The following is a 23,735-nucleotide window of genomic DNA, read 5'->3' as shown; positions in this document are numbered from 1 at the left end:
GGCAGATTCCCAGACAAGCGGACCCTCGACACAGAGGTCCCCGCCAGGGGCGCTGGGAGTCAGACCTTATTTGGGGGGGGGCGGCAGCGGCGGATCAAAGGATGGGAAGCGTGGGGGGCGAAGCCTCTGGCGCATCTCCTGCCCCCGGGGGCTCTTCGGACGGGGGAGCTTCCCTGGACAAGGGGAGGGTGGGGGCGCTCTCTTCCAAAAGGGGGAGACGAGACCCCCTTTCGCCCCCACCCACCCACGCAGCCCGCTTTCCCCCTTCCGATCAAGGGGGAGCGCCCGGACGAACGGGCTCGCTCCCCCTCCCCCCCCCCAGAGGCCTGGCCAAGCCACAGGTGCGCGGTCTCCCTCCCTCCGGCTGCGGCCAGGTGGGCCAAGAGGGCCAGGTGAGCAGCTTCCCGCCTTTGGAAAGCAAAGCAAAGGGCAGCGCCGGGTTGGGGGGGGGAGGGAGGGAGGGCGCTTGGAGGAGCGCCTCCCTCCCCTTTCTTCCTCTCCTCCGCCTCTGCCAGATGGACCGGGGAACCGAACCAGCCCGGGAGAGGTTTTCCCTTCCCTCCCTCCCCCAAAAAAAAGGGAGATCAAAGAAATCCGTCGGGCAGCCTAAACTGGCCCTGCTTGGGATGCGGGAGAAAACCCGCGTGGGTCAGCCACGGGGGAGGGGGAAAGGAGACCTCCCGGCCAGGAGTCGATGGGTGGGAAAGAGTCCGGGGCTAGGGGACCCCTCCCTCGCCCCCTCCAACCCCCCCCAGCTGGTCCCGCCCAGCCGGACAAAAGTCCCCTTTGTGCCTGCCCGGCCCCGTTCATTGGCACTCATCAATCACCCGTCCTAAATGGTTGATGAGGCGGGAGGGGGGAGGGCGGCGCTTCCCGGGGGAGGGAGGGGGGGGGCCTTCCAGTGGGAACCCTCCGCTGAGCCCTGGCCCTCTTGGGGGGGGGAGGGAGGCACTGGAGCGGAATTTGAGGAAGATGGATGAGCTCGGAGGAGGGAGGCAGGCAGGGCGACACCCCTTTCCCCCTTCCCCTCCCCTCCTCCCCTCCCTTGCCATCTTCCTCCCCTCCCTCCCTCGCCCGCCTTCTCTCGCCAGACGAGCGCCAGGGCGGCAGCGGGAGGAACGGAGACGGCGGCGGCTCCGTCGAACGGAAGGCAGCACCGGGGCTGGAGCTTGGGGCTCCCTCGAGGGAATCTGGCGGGCCCTTAAGGGGCCGGTAAGGGCCGGCGGGGCGGCCGGTGGGGGGAGGACGGGGACGGGGACAGGGACGGAGAGACTCCGCCATGCAGAGGCCAAGCCCCGGCCAAGGGGCCGCCGCTTTCTCCATCGACTCCCTCATCGGCCACTCGCCGTCGCCGGCCCCGCGCTCCGGCCCCTTGCTCTACACCGGCTCCCCGATGTTCATGCCTTACCGGCCGCTGGTGCTTCCCCACGGGCCCCTGCAAGCCGCCGCCGCTGCTTTGCCCCCGTTGGCTCCCTTGGCTTCCTTCGCCGGCCGTTTGGGCAACTCCTTCTGCGCCAGCCTCGGCCAAGCCGGGGTCCCGTCCATGGTGGCGCTCACCACCGCTTTGCCCAACTTCGGGGAGCCCCCCGACGGGTTCTACCCGGCCCAGGAGATGCCCGGGGCCGGACGGAGCAGCGCCGAGACCCCCCCCTCCTGCCACCGACGCCGTCCCGGGGCCGAAGACCTGGAAAGAGGCCAGCCGTCCCCGCCGCCGGCCAGGACAAAGGAGCGCAGGAGCCGGCGCTCCACTTCCAGGATGCCTTTCCCGGACTGGCAGGTGGGTGCCTCGGGGGTGGGTGGGCTGGATGACCTCCAAGGTCCCTTCCGACTCCATTCACCTGTAAAGGCCAGGTGGGGTGGGGAGGGAGACCCTCTGGCCGGCTGAGGCGGCCCAAGAAGTTTTTCGGACGGAGGGGAAGTTTGCCTACAGCCCGGGACGCTGTGGGGAGAAGGGAGGGGTCAAGAGTGGGGGGAGAGAGAGACCCGAACCGGGGTCCGGGGTGGAGGAAGCCATCGGCGACCCTCCTGCCCAGCAGGCATCCCGGAAAAGGGAAGGGAAGGGAAAAAGAAAGGAAAGGAAAGGAAAGGAAAGGAAAGGAAAGGAAAGGAAAGGAAAGGAAAGGAAAGGAAAGGAAAGGAGGGAGGGAGGGAAGGAAGGAAGGAAGGAAGGAAGGAAGGAAGGAAGGAAGGAAGGAAGGAAGGAAGGAAAGGAAAGAGAGAGAATGGGAGGGAGGATTGAAGGAAGGAAAAATAAAAGGAAGGAAGGAAGGAAGGGAGGAAGGCAAGGAAGGAAGGAAGAGAATGGGAGGAAGGCAAGAAAGGAAGGAAGGCAAGGAAGGAAGGAAGGAAGGAAGGAAAGGAGAAAGGAGGAAGGAAGGAAGGGAAGGAAGGCAAGGAAGGAAGAGGAAGGAAGGAAGGAGGAAGGAAGGAAGGAAGGAAGGAAGGAAGGAAGGCAAGGAGAAAGAGAAGGAAGGAAGGAAGGAAGGAAGGAAGGAAGGAAGGAAGGAAGGAAGAAAGAAAGAAAGAAAGAAAGAAAGAAAGAAAGAAAGAAAGAAAGAAAGAAAGAAAGAAAGAAAGAAAGAAAGAAAGAAACCCTCTCCCCGCGCCTCCTTCGCAGCTTTTGGCCTCAACTCTGCTCTGGTTGCGTCCTTGTGTCCCGTGCAAACCCGCTTGCACGCTCCGCTCTCTTCCCAAAGGATGCGCAACCTCACTCCGGTGCGCGCCGAAAGCTCGTCGCAGCGGAGCCCTTCACTCGCCGCTCGGCGGCTTCGCTCAGGCGGGGACGGAGCCTCGGTCCCTTCGGGTCCTGCTGCTGCTGGGAACGGCCGAGCCCCACGGGCGACCAAAGGGGAACTTCGCGGGGAGACCGGGCCACCTGCTCCCCGAGGCCCGGGAGACGCGCGCGGGTCCGTTTGGAGCAGCAGCACCAACCCCAGAGAACGGACAACAGGTTTCATCCGAGTCGGAAGGGACCTTGGAGGTCATCTGGGCCAACCCTCACGTCACCCGCCAGCCGGGAGTATGCGCGCGCGAGCGCTGGAAGGAACCGACGGGTTGGTCAAAAAAGAGGCGCGCGCGGGTTTCTCCTCCGGTTCCGGCCGGCCCAGAGACGGTTCCGACTCCCCGTGGGAAGGTGTCGGCCGCGGTGGCGTTTTTGTGCTTTTCGGGGGAACACCAGTGGGAACACGGCCCACGTTGGCCAAGGCAGGTGCCAATATATATATATTGTGTGTGTGGAGTGTGTGTGTGTGTGTGTGTGTATGGTATATATATATATATATGGTATTCAGCTTTGTTCGGGTATTTTCCCACGTCATTATAGTTGTGCTTTTAAAGTTGTAATGATGTGGGAAAATACCCGAACAAAGCTGAATACCATACATGTAAGTACCCGCGAAAACTTAAGAAAACAAATATCTATCTATCTATATCTACATCTCTCTCTCTCTCTCTCTCTCTCTCTCTATCTATCTATCTATCTTACTGTCTCTCTTTCTGTCTCTCTATCTCTATCTCTATCTCTATCTCTATCTCTATCTCTATCTCTATCTATCTATCTATCTATCTATCTATCTATCTATCTATCTAGGTCTGATTTTTTTGGGGGGTGCGCGCAGCAAGACGGGCCTCCTTTTGCCGTCTTCCCTTGACTTCCAGCTCCAGAGCCCCCCCGGGGAGGGGCGAAAACGCCCCCACCCGGCCCCCGCCGTGGGAGCTTCATCCCTGGAGGCTTTCCAAGAAGAGATCGGACTGCCATGAGGTCCGAACTGGTGTATCTCCTGCTTGGGTGGGGGGTTGGGGTTGGGGGTTGGACTGGATGACCTCCCAGGTCCCTTCCGACTCGATTCACCTGTAAACGGCCAGATCCGCGGGGTTTTTTTTGGATTTTTTCACCCTCGGAAGGAGAGAAACATGCCGTCCGGGGACAAGGCGGCGCCCAAACCCTCGACCCCATCCTAAGAAGACCCGGAGGCGGCGCAACTCCCGAGTAAATCTGGTGAAGGCGCCGGAGTCGGATCCGGCGGGCAAAAGAGCTCCCGGTACGGAAGGATACTTTTGGGAGGGAGGGGGGAAGGAAGCCACGTCCCTTCCTTCCCACCCACCCCCTCAGCCCCCCACCCCACCCCCGTTTCCCCCACTTGTAGCTCTCCGGGACCCGCGCAAGGATCCTAAGGCGCAGACACTCAAAAGCGCAGTGAATCGAGGAGCGAGGAAGCCGCCTGGGAATTTCTATCGCCCCCTCATTGCAGGGACTTGGGGGCGGGGGACACATTCATCCTACCCCCCACCCCACCCCCATTTGCAGGGCATCTCAGCAGTGAGGCCCGGGGCTCCAGGCCAGCAGGCCCCTTCCCTCCTTAGCCCGGGGCCGCCGGTGATCTTCGGGACAAAAAAGGCCTGGAGGTCCCGTGAAAGGCTGCCGCCTCCCCACAGGGGGTTCCGTGCCACTTGGACCTATTGGAAGGGACCAGGGATCTGTGTGTGTGTGTGTGTGTGTGTGGAGTGTGTGTGTGTGGAGTGTGTGTGTGGAGAGTGTGTGTGAAGAGTGTATGTGTGTGGAGAGTGTGGAATGTGAGTGTGTGTGGAGTGTGTGTGTGTGGAGTGTGTGTGTGTGTGGAGTGTGTTTGTGTGGATTGTGTGTGTGGAGAGTGTGGAGTGTGTGTGTGGTGTGTGTGTGTGTGGGGAGTGTGTGTGTGGATGTGTGTGTGTGGAGAGTGTGGAGAGTGTGTGGAGAGTGTGTGTGTGTGTGTGTAGAGTGTGTGTGTGTGCAAAGTGTGTGTGTCTGTGTGTGTGTGGAGTGTGTGTGTGTTTGCGCGTGTGGAGAGTGTGTGTGTGTGTGTGTAGAGTGTGTGTGTGTGCAAAGTGTGTGTGTCTGTGTGTGTGGAGTGTGTGTGTTTGCGCGTGTGGAGAGTGTGTGTGTGTGTGTGTGTCGGCTACCGCGCAGCATTCTCGGGGAGAGAACCCGACGGACCGCCACTTCTCCAGGACTCCCAGCCCCAGAAGGCTTGGGACTGCAGCCTCCATCATCCCCAGCCCAGCGGAGGGAGCTAAGCTCGCCAAGAAGGGCGCTGCCTGCTACCAACAGGTTCGGAACAGCCCCCGCCCCGCCCGGCCCAGCCTCTCCCCCAGAAGGGGCGCCCCTCTCCCCACCCCGCCCCGCCCCGTCCCTTCCTTGCTTGCTTGGGGCGGCTCATCCCGCAGGCTGCACGGGAGGAGAGGAGAGGATCGCGCTGCGCCCTTCCTCGGCCGGCCGGGGCCCGTCGGGCGGCGGATTAACCGCGTCGACCCGGCTCAGGGAACCTTATCCTGGAAAGGCAAAGTCAACATCAAAACCCACCGTAGCCAAGAGGAAGGCAACCAGCCACCGTTAAGGGGTGGGGGTGGGGTGGTTGGCGGATTGAGATCCACCCCCCGGCCGAATTTAGGGGAGCCCCGCAGGAGTCCCGCGAAGGAAGCAGGATTTTCCCCCTCCATTTTATTCGTGTCCCAGGGGGCAAAAAAACCCAAAACAACAACAAAAAGCACTCTGCACACGCCCAGAGGCCCACGGCCTTTAGGACATTCCTGCGCTCTGGCTTCTTTGCGCTTTCACGGAGGGGGAGGGGAGGGAGGACCGGGCCAGAGAGGTCAGCGGGGCGGGACAGAAGCCCGGACTGGGCTCCGTCCAGCAGGAGGGGGCGTTTGGATGAGCTCTGGAGGTCTCGGGCCCGCGGGCTGACCATCGGAAAGGACGGGATCCATCCTCCCTCCCTCCCTCCTTCCCGCAGGAGCCTCGCGCTGCTGCCCAGACACGCCTGGGGAGGGGAGCGGAGGGGGGGTCTTCTATTATAACGAGTCTCCCACGCGTCTGCTCCCCCCCTCCAACGCCCTCCCCCACCCCCCTCCGAAGCCCCTGCAGGTCAGTGCTGGCCATACTGGAATGGAGGGGGCGGGGGAGGGGTCGCGCCTCGTCCTGGGCAGTAAACCCAGAGCGACGGTGGGGTGGGGAAGGTCATCTGTCCGGTCCAGGCGCCTGGCAGCGGGCCCTCACCCCTCCACCCAGCTATCGCCTCGCCCACACACACATAACCCCCACGCGGGAGTGGAAGGTGGGAGCACTGTGTGTGTGTGTGTGTGTGTGTGTCGGGTCGGGTTTGACCCGTAGGGTGCGTGGCGGGGTTCCGACTTGACAGGACGGTCCCTGTCCGTGGGGAGAGGCGTCCCCTCTTCTCCTCCCCTCGTTCCCTCCCCGCATTCTCTCTTTCTCTCTCGTTCCTTCCACTAATCAGACATCTCTCTCTGTCTGTCTCTCTTTCTCACTCACTCACTCTTTCCTTCCTCTTCCACTAATCAGATTCCTCTCTCTTTCTCTCTGTCTGTCTCTTTCTCACTCACTCACTCTTTCCTTCCTCTTCCACTAATCAGATTCCTCTCTCTCTCTCTGTCTGTCTCTTTCTCACCACTCACTCTCTTTCCTTCCTCTTCCACTAATCAGATTCCTCTCTCTCTCTCTGTCTGTCTCTTTCTCACTCACTCACTTTCCTTCCTCTTCCACTAATCAGATTCCTCCCTCTTTCTCTCTGTCTGTCTCTTTCTCTCTTTCCTTCTTCCACTAATCAGATTCCCTCTCTCTCTCTCTTCTCTCTCTCTCCTTCCTTCCACTAATCAGATTCCTCTCTCTCTCTCTCACTCCTCTCTTTCTCTCCTTCCTTCCTCTTCCACGAATCAGATTCCTCTCTGTCTCTTTCTCTCTTTCCTTCTTCCACTAATCAGATTCCTCTCTCTCTCTCTCTTTCTCTCTCTCTCTCCTTCCTTCCACTAACCAGATTCCTCTCTCTCTCTCTCTTTCTCTCTCTCTCTCCTTCCTTCCACTAACCAGATTCCTCTCTCTCTCTCTCCTTCCTTCCTCTTCCACTAATGATTCCTCTCTCTCTTTTCTCTCTCTCTCCTTCCTTCCTCTTCCACTAATCAGATTCCTCTCTCTCTCTCTGTCTTTCTCTCTCTCCTTCCTTCCTCTTCCACTAATCAGATTCCTCTCTCTCTCTCTCTTTCTCTCTCTCTCTTCCTTCCTCTTCCACTAATCAGATTCCTCTCTGTCTGTCTGTCTTTCTCTTTCCTTCTTCCACTAATCAGATTCCTCTCTCTCTCTCTCTATCTCTCTCTCCTTCCTTCCTCTTCCACTAATCAGATTCCTCTCTCTGTCTCTTTCTCTCTCTCTCCTTCCTTCCTCTTCCACTAATGATTCCCCCTCTCTCTCTATCTCTCTCCCTTCCTTCCTCTTCCACTAATCAGATTCCTCTCTCTCTCTCTCTTCTCTCTCTCTTTCCTTCCTTCCTCTTCCACTAATCAGATTCCTCTGTCTGTCTCTTTCTCTTTCCTTCTTCCACTAATCAGATTCCTCTCTCTCTCTCTATCTCTCTCTCCTTCCTTCCTCTTCCACTAATCAGATTCCTCTCTCTCTCTCTCTTCCTTCCTCTTCCACTAATCAGATTCCTCTCTCTGTCTCTTTCTCTCTCTCCTTCCTTCCTCTTCCACTAATGATTCCCCCCTCTCTCTATCTCTCTCCTTCCTTCCTCTTCCACTAATCAGATTCCTCTCTCTCTCTCTTTCTCTCTCTCTTTCCTTCCTTCCTCTTCCACTAATCAGATTCCTCTCTCTGTCTGTCTCTTTCTCTCTTTCCTTCTTCCACTAATCAGATTCCTCTCTCTCTCTCTTTCTCTCTCCTTCCTTCCACTAATCAGATTCCTCTCTCTCTCTCTCTCACTCTCTTTCTCTCCTTCCTTCCTCTTCCACGAATCAGATTCCTCTCTCTCTCTATCTCTCTCTCTCCTTCCTTCCTCTTCCACTAATCAGATTCCTCTCTCTCTCTCTCCTTCCTTCCTCTTCCACTAATGATTCCCCCCTCTCTCTATCTCTCTCTCCTTCCTTCCTCTTCCACTAATCAGATTCCTCTCTCTCTCTTTTCTCTCTCTCTCCTTCCTTCCTCTTCCACTAATCAGATTCCTCTCTCTGTCTGTCTCTTTCTCTCTTTCCTTCTTCCACTAATCAGATTCCTCTCTCTCTCTCTTTCTCTCTCCTTCCTTCCACTAATCAGATTCCTCTCTCTCTCTCACTCTCTTTCTCTCCTTCCTTCCTCTTCCACGAATCAGATTCCTCTCTGTCTCTTTCTCTCTTTCCTTCTTCCACTAATCAGATTCCTCTCTCTCTCTCTCTCTCTCTTCCTTCCACTAACCAGATTCCTCTCTCTCTCTCTCTTTCTCTCTCTCTCTCCTTCCTTCCACTAACCAGATTCCTCTCTCTCTCTCTCTCTCTCTCTCTCTCCTTCCTTCCACTAACCAGATTCCTCTCTCTCTCTCTCTTCCTTCCTCTTCCACGAATCAGATTCCTCTCTCTCTCTCTCTCCTTCCTTCCTCTTCCACTAATGATTCCTCTCTCTTTCTCTCTCTCTCCTTCCTTCCTCTTCCACTAATCAGATTTCTCTCTCTCTCTCTGTCTTTCTCTCTCCTTCCTTCCTCTTCCACTAATCAGATTCCTCTCTGTCTGTCTGTCTTTCTCTTTCCTTCTTCCACTAATCAGATTCCTCTCTCTCTCTCTCTCTCTCTCTCCTCCTCCTTCCTCTTCCACTAATCAGATTCCTCTCTCTCTCTATCTCTCTCTCTCCTTCCTTCCTCTTCCACTAATCAGATTCCTCTCTCTCTCTCCTTCCTTCCTCTTCCACTAATCAGATTCCTCTCTCTGTCTCTTTCTCTCTCTCTCCTTCCTTCCTCTTCCACTAATGATTCCCCCCTCTCTCTATCTCTCTCTCTCTTCCTTCCTCTTCCACTAATCAGATTCCTCTCTCTCTCTCTTTCTCTCTCTCTTTCCTTCCTTCCTCTTCCACTAATCAGATTCCTCTCTCTGTCTGTCTCTTTCTCTCTTTCCTTCTTCCACTAATCAGATTCCTCTCTCTCTCTCTCTCTTTCTCTCTCCTTCCTTCCACTAATCAGATTCCTCTCTCTCTCTCTCTCACTCTCTTTCTCTCCTTCCTTCCTCTTCCACGAATCAGATTCCTCTCTCTCTCTATCTCTCTCTCCTTCCTTCCTCTTCCACTAATCAGATTCCTCTCTCTCTCTCTCCTTCCTTCCTCTTCCACTAATCAGATTCCTCTCTCTGTCTCTTTCTCTCTCTCTCCTTCCTTCCTCTTCCACTAATGATTCCCCCCTCTCTCTATCTCTCTCTCCTTCCTTCCTCTTCCACTAATCAGATTCCTCTCTCTCTCTCTTTCTCTCCTTCCTTCCTCTTCCACTAATCAGATTCCTCTCTCTGTCTGTCTCTTTCTCTCTTTCCTTCTTCCACTAATCAGATTCCTCTCTCTCTCTCTCTCTTTCTCTCTCCTTCCTTCCACTAATCAGATTCCTCTCTCTCTCTCTCTCACTCTCTTTCTCTCCTTCCTTCTTCTCTTCCACGAATCAGATTCCTCTCTCTCTCTATCTCTCTCTCCTTCCTTCCTCTTCCACTAATCAGATTCCTCTCTCTCTCCTTCCTTCCTCTTCCACTAATCAGATTCCTCTCTCTCTTTCTCTCTCTCTCCTTCCTTCCTCTTCCACTAATGATTCCCCCTCTCTCTCTCTCTCCTTCCTTCCTCTTCCACTAATCAGATTCCTCTCTCTCTCTTTCTCTCTCTCTTTCCTTCCTCTTCCACTAATCAGATTCCTCTCTCTGTCTGTCTCTTTCTCTCTTTCCTTCTTCCACTAATCAGATTCCTCTCTCTCTCTCTCTTTCTCTTTCCTTCTTCCACTAATCAGATTCCTCTCTCTCTCTCTCTATCTCTCTCTCTCCTTCCTTCCTCTTCCACTAATCAGATTCCTCTCTCTCTCTCTCCTTCCTTCCTCTTCCACTAATCAGATTCCTCTCTCTGTCTCTTTCTCTCTCTCCTTCCTTCCTCTTCCACTGATTCCCCCCTCTCTCTCTATCTCTCTCTCCTTCCTTCCTCTTCCACTAATCAGATTCCTCTCTCTCTCTTTCTCTCTCTCTTCCTTCCTTCCTCTTCCACTAATCAGATTCCTCTCTGTCTGTCTCTTTCTCTTTCCTTCTTCCACTAAGCAGATTCCTCTCTCTCTCTCTCTATCTCTTTCTCTCTCTCTCCTTCCTTCCTCTTCCACTAATCAGATTCCTCTCTGTCTGTCTGTCTGTCTTTCTCTTTCCTTCTTCCACTAATCAGATTCCTCTCTCTTTCTCTCTCTCTGTCTGTCTCTTTCTCTCTCTCTCTCTCTCTCCCTCTCGCAGACGGCAAGGGGGCCTACAGCTCGGACGAGGAAAAGGCGGACGAGCGGGCGGGTGAGGCCGGCTGCGGCAGCGAGCCGGAGAGCTCGGTGGAGGCAGACAGTGAAGAGGAGCCCTTCCTGGACGGTGTTGTCAGCGTTGGAGGCGGCCCGGTGCCCTCCAAGGGCAAGGCCAAGCGGGGTGCGGGCGAGCAGGCGGCGGCTGCGGCGGCTGCTCCTCCTCCTGCTTCTTCCTCTTCTTCTCCTCCTCTTCCTCCTCGTCCGGGGGGGCTCCGGGGGCCAAGAGCCGCCGCCGTCGGACGGCCTTCACCAGCGAGCAGCTCTTGGAGCTGGAGAAGGAATTCCACTGCAAGAAGTACCTGAGCTTGACCGAGCGCTCCCAGATCGCGCATGCGCTGAAGCTGAGCGAGGTCCAGGTCAAGATCTGGTTCCAGAACCGACGGGCCAAGTGGAAGCGCATCAAAGCCGGCAACGTCAGTGGACGCTCCGGGAGCCGGTCCGGAACCCCAAGATCGTGGTGCCTATCCCGGTCCACGTCAACCGCTTCGCCGTCCGGAGCCAGCACCAGCAGCTGGAGCAGGCCCAGCGCCCCTGAAGTGGGGGGGGAGGACACCCCCTCTCCTCCCTCCCCCCCACCCCTGTACAGCCCCTCCCTCCCTCCTCCCCCGCTTATTTATTCATGTAAAATCTGTACAGAAGGGCGGCCCCTCCCTCCCCCCAAGACCTCTCCCTTCTGTAAATGAGCCCCCTCCCTCCCTCCCCCCAAGACCCCTCCCTTCTGTAAATGAGCCCCCCTCTCTCCCTCCCCCAAGACCCCTCCCTTCTGTAAATGAGCCCCCTCCCTCCCTCCCTCCCAAGCCCCTCCCTCCTGTAAATGAGCCCCCCACCAGCCACACCCACCCCCACCCCGTATCTGTTCCGTGCAGAATCGTGGATTGGATCAATAAATCTTATTTTGTATGCACCTGCCAGCCGAGTGCTTGACTTCCCAACCGCGGCGGGTGTGTGTGTGTGTTGGGAGAATTCGGGTGCAAGGTCCTCCGCCCGCCCCCAAGCCGGAAAAGGCTCCCTGGCTCCACAGCTCGAATTCGGAGCACTTGCCACACACACCCCGTTGTGTGTGTGAGTGTGGAGAGAGAAGACAGGAGGAAGAGGGAGAGAAGAAAGGAGAGAGAGAAGAAAGGAGAGAGAAGACAGGAGGAAGAGGGAGAGAAGAAAGGAGAGAGAGAAGACAGGAGAGAGAGAAGACAGGAGGAAGAGGGAGAGAAAGAAAGGAGAGAGAAGAAAGGAGAGAGAGAGAGAAGACAGGAGGAAGAGGAGAGAGAGAAAGAAGAGAGAGAAGAAAGGAGAGAGAGAGAAGACAGGAGAGAGAGAAGAAAGGAGAGAGAAGAAAGGAGAGAGAGACAGGAGAGAGAGAAGAAAGGAGAAGAGAGGAGAAAGAGGGAGAGAGAGAGAGACCCATTTCCCACAGAAAACCCCGGGAGCCCCCAAACCTGGGTCGGCGTGGCAGACGGGTGGGTGGGAGTGACCTGGAGTTGGCCACGCCCGCCCAGCTTTTGGGCCTCCTCCCATCCTCTTTCCCGTGTGGCAAACGGGGGTGGGGGGGGGGTTATATGTGTCCAAACGGCTCTTTTGGGGTGTTTTTGACCGGCTGCCGGTCCCTGGTGCTCCGAGCCTCCTTGGGAGGGCTGGGTGGGCAGGACTGTCCCCTGTGGCCTCCCCCTCCCTTCCGGCTCCCCTCCCCTCCCTTCCGGCTCCCTCCCTTCCCCGAAGGAGGACAGAGGCTGGGCTGCAACGGGAGGCGGGGGCCCGAGCGGCTCCTTTATTTCGCGGGGAGGGCAACGCAACGCCCACAAAACCGTCTTATTTACAGGCTGTCATATAAATATTTCCAATGTACACTTTATACACACAAGTGACTTGAAACCGGGGTGGTTTTTTTTGGGGGGGAGAGCTCAGCCAGCATCGAAACCAGCCCTCCCCCTCATTCCTCTCCCCCCACCCCAGGGTAGAAGCAGGAAGTTAACGGCGGGGAGGGAGGGAGGGAGGGAGGGAGGGGAGACAGACAGGAGGTATCCTGCTCCAGCGCCCCCTAGTGGTGGTCCTCGTCCGCCTTTTGGTCTTGGCTGCGGGAGAGTAGCGCCCCCTTCCCCGTCCTCCTCTCCCAGAAGCTCCAGTCTCTTTCGGGGCCCACCAAAGCCTGAGCGATGGGGCCCTTCCGTCCTCGACGCGGCGAGAGCGGCAAGTGAGTCCCCGTCCCCCGTCACGTCCCCCCGCCAACAGTCTCAGGGACTCGGCCCCCACGTTGGGCAACCCGCCTCGCCGGAGGAGGCGTTGTTGTTGTTGAGGTTCCGGCGAGGCAGGCTGGGCGTCAGGCTGCCGGCGGGCGCTTCGCCGGGCATCCGTGCTGCAGCAGCATCTCCACGCACTCCTGGTTGCCGGCCCGGCGGGCGTAGCCCAGCGGGGTCAGGCGCGGGCGTCCCGGCTCTTCACGTCCACGCCGTACTGCGAGAGAGAAGCGGAGAAAGGGAGGAGCTCGGAGGCCAGCGGGCTGCGGGGAAAGGAGCAGGGGAGGGGGACCCGGGCTGGAGGGGGAGGGGAGGGGCTCTCCTTACCCAGATGAGCAGCTGGGTGAAGACCACATTGGCCATGGCGCAGGAGAGGTGCAGCGCCGTCCGGCCGTCCCCGTCGCCGTAGGTCTCGTTCACCTCCTCCTTGGAGCCGTGGGCCAAGAGCAGCACCACCGTCCGCAGGTCGTCCTCCACCACCGCCCGGAGCAGCTGCTGTCCGAGGGGCACGTCCGAGTGAGGCAGGGGGGCCAGGAAGAGTTTCTGCTCGTATTTGGCCCGGATCCAGCGCTCCTTCTCTTCCCTGCAGAGAGAGGGGGAAGGAGGGAGAGAGAGAGAGAGAAAGAGGAATGAGAAAGAAAGAGAGGGAGGGAAAGAGAAAGAGAATGAGAGAGAGAGGGAGAGAGAATGAGAAAGAAAGGGAGAAAAGAATGAGAGAGAGAGGGAGAGAGAATGAGAAAGAAAGAGAGGGAGAGAGAGAGAGAAAGAGAGAGGGAGAATGAGAGAGAGAGAGGGAAAGAGAAAGAGAGAGAAAGAATGAGAGAGAGAGAGAAACAGAGAGGGAGAAAGAGGGAGAGAGGGGAAGAGAAAGAGAATGAGAGAGAGAGGGAGAGAGAGACAAAGAAAGGGAGAAAAGAATGAGAGAGAGAGGGAGAGAATGAGAAAGAAAGAGAGAGGGAGAGAGAGAGAGAAAGAGAGAGGGAGAATGAGAGAGAGAGGGAAAGAAAGAGAGAGAAAGAGAATGAGAGAGAGAGAAACAGAGAGGAGAGAGGGAGAGAGGGAGGGAGAAAGAGAATGAGAGAGAGAGGAGAGAGAGAGAAAGGGGGAGAGAGAGAGAGAGGGAAGGAGAGAGAAAGAAAGGGAGAAAAAGAAAGAATGAGAGAGGGAGAGATAGAGTGTAAGAGAGGGAGAGAGAATGAGAAAGAAAGAGAGAAGGAGAGAGGGAGAGACAGAGAAAGAGGGAGGGAGAGAGATGGAGGGAGAGATGAGGACAGAGAGAGAGGAAAGAGAAGGAGAGAAGAAAGAATGAGAGAGAGAGAGAGAGAGAGGGGAAAGAGAGAGCGAAGCAGAAAGGAAGAAAATAAGAGAAAAGAGAAAGAGAGAGAGGGAAAAAGAAAGAGAGAGGAAAGAGAAAGAGACCGAAAGAGAAAGAGAGAAGGAAGGAAAGAGGGAGAAAGAATGAGAGAGGGAGGGAGAGAGGAGCATGAGAGAAAGAGAGAATGAGAAAAGGAGAAAGAGAAAGAGGAGAGAGAGAGAGAGAGAGACGGTGAGGGCATCCAGAGGGGCCTCAGGGAGGCCTCCCGAACCCTGCCTGCCGCCCTCCCCCCAGACACCCCACTATCTGGCCTCCCCAGCTGGAAAGACGGAGGAGTCGGCCGATGCGGGGCTATCGCGGCTGGCATCTCCTGCTCACAAAGGGGAGGGGGCCCCCGCTTGCAATCGATGCGGCTGCCACCCGGCTATCGGCCTCCTATTCTATCCATCTGGATCTGCTCACGCCGCCACTCTCCCCTCCCTTCCCCGCTTCCGTCCCCTGACCTCCCCCCCCCCACCCAGGCCGCCACTGATAAGCTCCTCCGTCAAAAAAAAAAGGCCTCTTGTCTGGGTGTCCGGATGAGTGAGTGACAGGCCTGGCCAGACAACGGCAGCAGCTCTCCACCTCTCCCCCCCCCGGGCCGTTCCGCCGGGCAGCCCCCACGGATGCCTCTCTCTCTCTCTACCCCTCCCTCCCCCAGAAGGAGGGAGCCGGAACCCATTCCTGGGCTGCCCGGCAGGACCAGCTCCCCCCCCTCCCCGGTTCTGACGTCACTCAGCGATTCGTCCACGACTTTCGGCAAGTCAATCTTGGGGAAGATCAGCCGGAAAAAAAAGAGCTGAAAGGCTCGGCTGAGAGACGGACGGACGGGCGGGCCGAGAGAAAGACATCCTGCCCTCCCCACCCCACCCCCCGTGTTTCCTAACCCAGCCCCGCCCTGGAGGAAAAGTCCCTGTCTTTCATTCTCCCCCCACCCCCTCCCCGGATAAAGAAGACCCTTCCACCCCTCACCCCGCCATCTAAGTCCAGAGCGAGCGCAAGGCATCCTTTTCTCTTCGCTCAGCCTCCCCACCTTCTGATTCGTCCAGGACTTTCGGCAAGTCAATCGGGCGCACAAAAATCGGCTCTCCCAAAAGAGGACGGCCAGAATAGAAAGACGGGCTGCCGGGGAGGGGGTAGGGAGTGAGGGACGGGGGAGGGGAAGGAAGGAAGTCCCCCTGGTCCTCCCTCCCCCAGGGCTCCATCGGCTACAAACGGGTGTTTAGGGTGGGGATGGAAGAGGTGACTAGCTGCTAGGAGGAGACAAGGTTTTGGGCTGCTATCCCTTTAAGAGCCTGCATCATAAGAGGAGGCCCTATTAGGGCGTTTCTCTCTCTCTCTCTCTCTCCCTAACTCTCCTTCTCTCCTCTTTTTCTTCTCTCTCCCTCTCCCTTTCTCCTGTCTTCTCTCTCGTCTCTCTACCTATCTCTCCTCTCTCTCCTTCCTCCCCTCTCTCCTTCCTCCCCTCTCCTTTCTATCCCTCCCTCCTTTTCCTGCCTTCTCTCTCCTCTCTCTCCTTCTCTCCTTTCTATCTCTTCCTCCCTTCTCTCTCCTTTCTATCTCTCCCTCCTTTTCCTGCCTTCTCTCTCCTTCTCTCCTTTCTATCTCTCCCTCCTTTTCCTGCCTTCTCTCTCCTTCTCTCCTTTCTATCTCTCCCTCCTTTTCCTCCCTTCTCTCTCCTTCTCTCCTTTCTATCTCTCCCTCCTTTTCCTGCCTTCTCTCTCCTTCTCTCCTTTCTATCTCTCCCTCCTTTTCCTCCCTTCTCTCTCCTCTCTCTCCTTCTCCTTTCTATCCCTCCCTCCTTTTCCTCCCTTCTCTCTCCTTCTCTCCTTTCTATCTCTCCCTCCTTTTCCTGCCTTCTCTCTCTTTCTCTCCTTTCTATCTCTCCCTCCTTTTCCTCCCTTCTCTCTCCTCTCTCTCCTTCTCCTTTCTATCCCTCCCTCCCCTCCTTCTCTCTCCTTCTCTCCTTTCTATCTCTCCCTCCTTTTCCTGCCTTCTCTCTCCTTCTCTCCTCTCTATCTCTCCTCCCTCCTTTCCTCCCTTCTCTCTCCTTCTCTCCTTTCTATCTCTCCCTCCTTTTCATCCCTTCTCTCTCCTCTCCTTTCTATCCCTCCCTCCTTTTCCTCTCTCCTCTCCTTTCTATCTCTCCCTCCTTTTCCTCCCTTCTCTCTCCTTCTCTCCTCTCTCTTCCTCCCTCCTCTCCCTCTCTTCCTTCTCCCTCTTCTCTCCTCCTCTCTCTCTCTCTCCTCTCTCTCCTTCCTCCCTTCTCTCTCCTCTCTCATTCTCTCCTTTCTATCTCTCCCTCCTTTTCCTCCCTTCTCTCTCCTCTCTCCTCTCTATCTTCCTCCCTTCTCTCTCTCTTCTCTCCTTTCTATCTCTCCCTCCTTTTCCTCCCTTCTCTCTCCTCTCTCTCCTTCTCTCCTTTTCCTCCCTTCTCTCTCCTTCTCTCCTCTCCTCTCTATCTTCCTCCTTCTCTCTCTCTCCTTCTCCCTTCTCTCTCCCTTCTCTCCTTTCTATCTCTGCCTCCTTTTCCTCCTTTCTCTCTCCTTCTCTCCTCCTTTTCCTCCCTTCTCTCTCCTCTCTCTCCTTCTCTCCTTTTCCTCCTCTCTCTCCTTCTCCTCCTCTCTATCTTCTCTCTCCTTCTCTCTCCTCTCCCCTTCTCTCTCCTTCTCTCCTTTCTATCTCTGCCTCCTTTTCCTCCCTTCTCTCCCCTTCTCTCCTTTCTATCTCTGCCTCCTTTTCCTCCTTCTCTCTCCTTTCCTCTCTCCTTCTCTCCTTTCTATCTCTGCCTCCTTTTCCTCCTTTCTCTCTCCTCTCTCCCTCCTTTTCCTCCCTTCTCTTCGTCTCTCCCCTTCTCTCCTTTCTATCTCTGCCTCCTTTTCCTCCCTTCTCTCCCCTTCTCTCCTTTCTATCTCTGCCTCCTTTTCCTCCTTTCTCTCTCCTTCTCTCCCTCCTTTTCCACCCTTCTCTCTCCTCTCTCTCCTTCTCTCTCCTTGTGGGGGGGAGGGCCAGGCCAGGACGCCACAGCCGGGCCTTACCTGCAGCTTTCCGGACCGGGCTTGGAGTAGTTCTTGAGGGCGCCTTCCCAGACCGAGTTGGCCAGGGCGTTCCCGATGGCCGTCATGACCGTCACCAGCTCCAGCGGCCAGTCGTCCAGGTCCAGGGAGCGGACGCGGGAGAGGTGGGTGCCCAGGTGGCGGTGGATGCCGGAGCACTCGATGCACATGAGGGCCCCCAGGTTCAGGCTGGCCCAGTCAGGGTCTGGTCCGGGAGGCAAAGAGAGAGAGAGGGGCTGCATGTCAGCCTGGCGGCTCGCCCAGCTTTCCCCACACCCAGCTGAGGCCGACACGGCGCCCATCCGCCAATCGCCGGAGCCTTTCGCTGTCTTTTACCACCGGATCGGCTGAACCGTACCAAACCGGTAGCATACCACCCCCCCTGCCCCCGGCAGCCTCTTTGCGGCCCTTCCCCACCTGCTCCTGGGTCCAAGAGGTGGTTTAACACCCCCCACCCACCTCCCACAACACGACTCTGAAAACGCCACGCCCGTTCCCCCCACACCCCTCCGCCCGTGCCGTAGACGCCCACCCCCTCCCTTAACCTGGCTACTCACTGGCCGCGTCGCAATCTACGCACGAAAGCCGTTCCCCGGACGGTGCGGATGGACTGCAGGGCGACGGCGTCGCTGTGGCTGCTCAGCCGCGACTGAGGAGGAAACGAAGGATTTTGGGCTCTGGCTTTAAAGCTGGGGGAGGGCAGACCGGTTTCTCCCCCCCACCCCCACCCCTGCCCCGAGATGCCAGAGGGTAGACCGAGAGGCCTGGGGAGGGGGAGGTCTGCCGCGGAGCAAAGGCCGGCCGAGGGCGCGAGCTACCGCGACGTCCGCCCGTTCATCGGCGTTCCCCGACCGACCTCACCTCCCGCTGCCCTGCTCCTCAGCCGTGGAGGCCTCTGGTGGAACTGCATCATGGCCCGCGGCCGACGAGCCCAAACGGGAATCACATCCCAACACACACACACACACACAGCCCTCACACGCACCCTGAGTCTTACCTTGTGCTTCCCGCTCTCGCAGCCCTGCAGGCTGGCCAGGATCTGGCTCTCGATGGCTTGAACCCACAGCTCACGCTCCTCGGCCGTGGAGGCCTCGAAGAGCCACGACTGGCCCGTCAGCGAGACCACGATGAACTCGAAACTCTCCTCTTGGTCTGCGGGACGGCAGGGCGTCGGGCTCGGTTTCCCGACGGACAACCGGCGGGATTATTTCCCCCCACTCCTCTTCTGCTCTGCCAACCCCTCCTTCGCACCCGGGTTTGGGGGGATGTTGTAGAAGGAGTAGGCTGGTCCTTTCCCTCCAGCAGCCCCCTCCCCCACTCTAAGCCCCCTCCCCAAATGGCTTGTCCAGCGAGGACACCGAGGCCCAGAAACGCCGGCCCGGAAATGCCCCCGTTTTGAAGAACCGGCCCCATCGTTCCCGCCTTCCCACCTTTCCCTACGTTTTTTTACCCGAGAGCCCCCGGGACCCCAAAGACCAACAGGCCCGGCCGGATGGATCCCCAGACTTTCCGACGGAGGGGGTCCCGTCGGGAGATGGGAGAAGACCGGTGGGCCCATCCACCCGCTCCCCTTTTCCCCTCCGTGGCCAGTCCTTTCCCCCCCCTTCCCTCCCCGGAGCTTCCTCCCACCCCCGAGCCCACTTCAGCCCCCCATTGTGTATACTGGGGGCAGCCTTGCTCGATTGCCCCCCACCCCGACCACCGTGACCCGCAGCGGAAATGCTCGGGGGTGGGTGGCGCATGGAGCTCCGTGGTGCAGTTCCCACCCCCCATCCTTACGCTGTATTCCTGGGGGTCCCGGGTGTGTGTGTGGGGTGTGTGGGTGTGAGGTCCTTCCCCCCCTTTAAACTCATTAGCTCGGTGACTGACCAACTGAGAAATTAGAGGCAGGCTGGCGTAATTTGATGGGAGATGCGGACGGAGTGAGAGAGAGAGAAAGGCCGGGTGGCAACTCGGCTCAAGGACTTGGCACCCACGAGCCAACTCCCCCACCCCCCCATCCTCCCCAGGGGCTGGCCGTGGATGATGGGGGGGGCGGGCGGTGGGCAGTGGGCAGAAGAACAAGTCCTGTTTGTGTTTGTGCGTGGGGGGGTGGTCAGCCGCGCGATCCCGATGGACTCCCGCAGGGCTGCTCCGCGAGCAAAAGGCCGGCCCCGAAGGGCTGTGAGCTACCGCGACCTCCGCCCGTTCATCGGCGTTCCCCCCTCCGCAACCGACCCTCACCTCCCCACTGCCCTGGATCGGGAGAGTGCGGCCTGTGTGTGTGTGGGGAGAGGAGGGTTTGTGGGGAGGGGGGAGGGTACCCCCTCCTTCCTTGGCACAACAAGGGACTCCCGCCAGCCGCTGGGAAGGGGAGGGCGCCTTCCGCCCGGAGCCCATTCGTTAACCTCGCTCGGCTGCCGCCGTCTCATTTTGCAGCTCATTACACCCAATATTCTGCAACCTGTATTAGTTGCAGGGGACCCCGCTCTCTCTCCCCCCCCGCCCCCGCATGGGAGAGGGGAGGGCCCGGGGAGGGGAGAACAAACAAGACCCCTTCCCGAACCTCCGCAGAAGAGAGGATCCGTTAGGGAGAGAGCCGCCGGCCGGCTGGCGGAGGAAAGGGGGTCAGGGATGAATGGGGCAGAGCTGGAGGGGGCTGTTCGGCTGGTCCTCCCCTTCTTTCCCCCCACCCAGTCCCACAACCCCTGACCCTCCCCCCCCAAAAAATTCATGGAGGGCCAGGGAGCTGGTAGGGTGAACGCCGGCAGCTTTCCAAGCCTGCCTTATGGGAAGAGCGGGGTGTGTGGTATGTGCGTGTGGTGTGTGTGTGTGTGTGTGTGTTGTGATTTACGACCCCGTCAGAGCCAAGAAGATTCATGGCCTGGCCCCTCCCTCCCTCCCTCCGTCTGATTAGCCTCCACCCCCAAAAAAAATGAGAGAAAGGGGGCCATTCCTCCCCGCCCCGCTCGCTTCTCCTCCCCCCCGGGGTGCCAACCTGGAGGCTGGGCCCTTCCCGACCGGAAGGAAGGACCCCCGGGCCGATGTCGAAGCCCCGAGAGGCCGTGTACGGCTGGCCACCCTCCCCGTCGGGGCAAACAACCTCGGCGGGGGGGAAGGAGGCCATGGGGTTCCCGCCTGCCCAAGTGCCTTGTCGCGTAGGGGCCGCTAAGCTCCACCGGGCGTCCGAGAGATTTCCCCTGCAAGTTGCCCCAGCGCTCACCTTCCGCCACGCTGCCCGCCCCGTCGGGCCGTCCCGTGCCCGTGCTCTTTTTCCGACGGTGTTTCTTCCGGTTGGCATGAGGGAGGGCGGCGGCTCCAGCTTGGGGCTGGCGGTGCTGGAGACGTTGGGGCTGGAAGTCAGGGACTCGCCGGCACCGTTGGCTGGGGGGGGAGGGGGAGAGGGGGGGAGAGAAAGAGAGAGAGAGAGAGAGAGAGAGAGGGAGGGGGCCCCCAAGAGTCAGGACCCAGGTCCCACCGCAAGGCCTCCCGCTTGCCAGGCCGGGCGCCCAGGCCTCGGGGCAAGGCCCCCGCCCCCCTTGCCAGGCCGGCGGAGAGAGAGAGAGAACACGTCGCCTAGCTGCCATGCGCCAAATTTATCCTCAATCATCCCCGTTCCTTACAATTAATAGCAGAATTAGAAACAATCAGGGAGCTGGCTAATTACTGTCAATTAGAGTGCACTAATCAAGCTCCATCACACCCTCCCCTCCAGACACACGCACACACACACACACACACACACCGCGCGGCCTCTCTGCCATTAAATGTCAAATTTCATGAGAGACCAGCAACAAAAATCAGATCGCTGACATTCACTTCCAGGCGCCGAGAGGCCAAGTGCCTCCAATCAGCCTTGACGGGAGGAAGCCGCCCGTCGCGGCCGAGAGGACCCAGGGCCCCCCCGCCGAGCAACACCCTCCCAGAGGGGCAGAAAGAGGGTGGGAGCCAGCACCATCCTTCCACACACCCCCGCAGCGCTGTCCACCCCCTGCCTTCCAAAAGGCGGAGGAGCGGACGTCGGATTTTGACTACTACGGACTACGGGACGACCCTCGACCTGCTCCGAGCACCCAGAGGGGGCCTAGACGGGTGCAGAATCCGGGGGGGAGAAAGGAGGCTGGCCTGGCCCGCGAAGCCCAGGTGGGGCAGGCCCCGAGGGGCGTGCGAGTGGAGACGGAGAGCAGCCACGGAGCCTCGTGGACGACTCCGCAGGGCTCGGTGTGTGTGTGTGTGTGTGTGTGTGTGTGCTGTGTGCCTGTGCCAGTCGACTGTCCCCGCCGAAGTGGTGACCGTCCACCGAGCTTTGGCCTCACGGCGCCGGCCGGCCGGACGGCGGGGGCGACACCTCCGATGCAAACTGTCTCTCCGTCCGTCCACCCTTTCCAGAGTCCGGACCCCACTTAGGGAGGAGCTCTGGGAAAGGGGTGTGTGTGGGGGGTTTTAGGGTGAGGGGTCAACTCCCGGCACAGGCGGGGCGCCGTCTGGCCCGTAAGGGGGACTCTCTCTCTCTCTCTCTCCGGCCAGCGCCTGGCTCCGTCCTCTCCTCGGGCGCAGGACGGGCGCTCCTCCCCAAAAAAACAACACAAAAAACCCTGCTCCAGCTCGCTGGCTGCCTTCCGACGCCGCCACCGCTTGCCGCCCGCTCCCTTTCGCCCTGGCGCTCTGCCCCATCAGCAGTAACAGTCTGATTAATTCGCTTCCAGCGGGGAGCTGATGGCCCAATGATGGCGGCGCTGCGCTGGGCGCGTTGAAATTGATAGTTTTTCACAGTTACAAATGAGGAGCCACCCCCGGCTGCAAATGGCGGCGGCGCAGTCGGACTCCGGTAATGATCATAAAGAGGCTCTTTTTAAACTGCGAAAGCCCCTGGGAGAGAGAGAGGGGGGAGGGAGGGAGGGAGGGCGGCGCCGCGCTAATGAGAACGACAAGGGGGCGAGAGGAGGCATTGCGCAAAAAGGCGGCTTTCTCCTCGATGGGCGTTTAACGGCTTCCTTTCTTTCAACGGCGGCCGGGAAGCAGCCAGAGTGATGGATGCCGCCCAGAAAGCATTTATTTTCCAATTCGGCAAAGTGGCTGCGTTGGGAAATGTAGGAATTATTTTAATTCACTCAACTCTCCTCAAACGGGGAGGGAGGGAGGAGGGCGAGGCAATGGCGGCGGCAAGCGGGGGCCGCTCTTCGGCTCCGCCGCCTGGCGGTGCCGCCGGAGGAGGAGAGCTCGACCCGGCTGCCCTGGGTTGGGAGGGGAGGGGGCAGCTGACCCCTCCCCTTTGGCAGGCTCCCGGGGTGGCGGTAGAGAAAACGGGCAGCGGACGATGCCCGTGGCAAAGGGGAGCGGCTAATGGTTCACCCTGGTTCGAGCGAACCGGTTGCGCCTTGCCCCCCCCGCCCAGCCGCCCTCGTCTGTCCCACATTCCCGTGTTTTTGTGGCTCAGGCCCGTTGCCCGTCCGCTGGGTTGTCCTCACCGGGAAGGCTTCGCGTCCCCCAAAAAAATATGGCTGCGACACCAGCCGGGCGCAGGGCAGCCGAGAGAAGGGCGCCGGCGCGTCTTCGAACTGCCTTCGCTCAAGACGGGCCTCCGTGTAACTCCCCCACCAGCGCCTGGCCATGCTTCTAATCCCCGCCGAGGGCGTGCGCGCGCCACACTCACCCGCGCCGGGCGTGGCCACTGCTTCGCTCCACTGGTCGGCGCTGGAGACCGAGTAAGACCGTTGGTGAATGCCGCCGCCTTCCGCTTCAAGCTGAAAGCGCCCAGGTTGGTACCGCTGCCGGAGCGCTCGGAGTGGAGAGAGGTGCTGCTGGCGGAGTGAGGAGCACCTGGGAGGAAGGCGGGAGAATCGGGCTGAGCGGCTTGCCCTGCCGGACGCCCCGCGGAGACGGCGCTTCGCCTGGAAAGAGGCCTTCTGCTTGGCAAAATCCCGCCCTCCTCCCCCCCTCCTCTCCTTCCTGGCCAGATTGGGGTCTTCCCACTTGGTGTCCACACACGGAGGAAAGGAGGAATCGGGGGGGGAGGCCGATGGGGTCCCACAGGGCAGCCGTGCCCTCTCCTCCCCAACCAAGACCAGGACGAGTCGCCACGACGAAGAGAGCGTGCCGTCCGACCGGGGTGCTCGGCGTTTGGAGCCAAACATCGCTCTTCGGACATTACGGGAGCGTCAATCCAAGGAGAGACCGGACCGCCACCGGTCTTGGACGCACCACCGATACGCATTATTATTCCAAAAATAAAAAATAAAAATAAATAAATAGGAATGGGCCGAAATGGGGAGAGGCTTACGCTCAAATTAAATGGGAAGGATAATTCAGAGTATGACCTGGTTATTATCTGGGATAAAAGGTACAGCTGGGTAGAAACGCCCCCCCGAAATAAAAAGAACGTGCAGAATAAACGAAGCCTGGAACTATATCAGATGTAAGTTGTATATGTTGTACGTATAAAATAACGGTTTCCATCTTCTCTCCTGCTACGTGAAGGATTTACGGATGAAATAATATAGGTACAATCCGCTAGTAACAGGAGTTCTTTATTAATGAAGATGTGACTTATACGAGATAAGGACCTTGCCCGTTATGATTTATGATCGTTTGCGACGAACTATCGAACCTCATATCAAATGTAATCGAAAGAAAGAGGTCGACTCTTTTTATTTGTACCTTGGCTATTTCTTTTTTTAATTTCGGCACGTTCGCATCTTTCTCATCTTTCACAAAGAAAGTTCGTTTTGATCACACTAAGACTAAAAACGCTAATGCTAACAACGCTAAAACTAATACCAATACTATTACTAATAACCATAAACAGAAATGGGGTAGG

General features: G+C 58.2%; 2 protein-coding genes across 2 annotated transcripts in view; one reads left to right on the top strand and one right to left on the bottom strand.

The window, feature by feature from the left end:
- Positions 1-1,279: 1,279 nt before the first annotated feature.
- On the top strand, positions 1,280-10,836 carry GBX1 (gastrulation brain homeobox 1). The gene is given in 5 exon segments (XM_087948902.1): positions 1,280-1,851; positions 2,697-2,906; positions 10,181-10,458; positions 10,509-10,730; positions 10,733-10,836. Coding segments are annotated over 5 exon segments (1,386 nt in total).
- Positions 10,837-12,020: 1,184 nt separating this feature from the next.
- The window catches only part of LOC113432482 (arf-GAP with GTPase, ANK repeat and PH domain-containing protein 3-like), a 21,285-nt gene continuing 9,570 nt past the window's right edge, over positions 12,021-23,735 (bottom strand). The window contains 11 exon segments of the mRNA XM_087948901.1: positions 12,021-12,627; positions 12,630-12,710; positions 12,713-12,746; positions 12,857-13,112; positions 16,922-17,144; positions 17,497-17,521; positions 17,523-17,588; positions 17,937-18,091; positions 20,142-20,302; positions 20,914-20,978; positions 22,387-22,738. Coding sequence (XP_087805027.1) covers positions 12,527-12,627; positions 12,630-12,710; positions 12,713-12,746; positions 12,857-13,112; positions 16,922-17,144; positions 17,497-17,521; positions 17,523-17,588; positions 17,937-18,091; positions 20,142-20,302; positions 20,914-20,978; positions 22,387-22,738 — 1,519 coding nt within the window. The 3' untranslated portion in view covers positions 12,021-12,526.

Source organism: Notechis scutatus, unplaced genomic scaffold (assembly GCF_049901735.1).
Source record: "Notechis scutatus isolate UNSWTSFEM ecotype Mainland unplaced genomic scaffold, rNotScu1.2 NSCUSCF32, whole genome shotgun sequence".
In the NCBI taxonomy this organism is placed as follows: domain Eukaryota; kingdom Metazoa; phylum Chordata; class Lepidosauria; order Squamata; family Elapidae; genus Notechis; species Notechis scutatus.
Note: the sequence above shows the minus strand (reverse complement) of the source record. Positions and strands in the feature narration are given on the sequence as shown.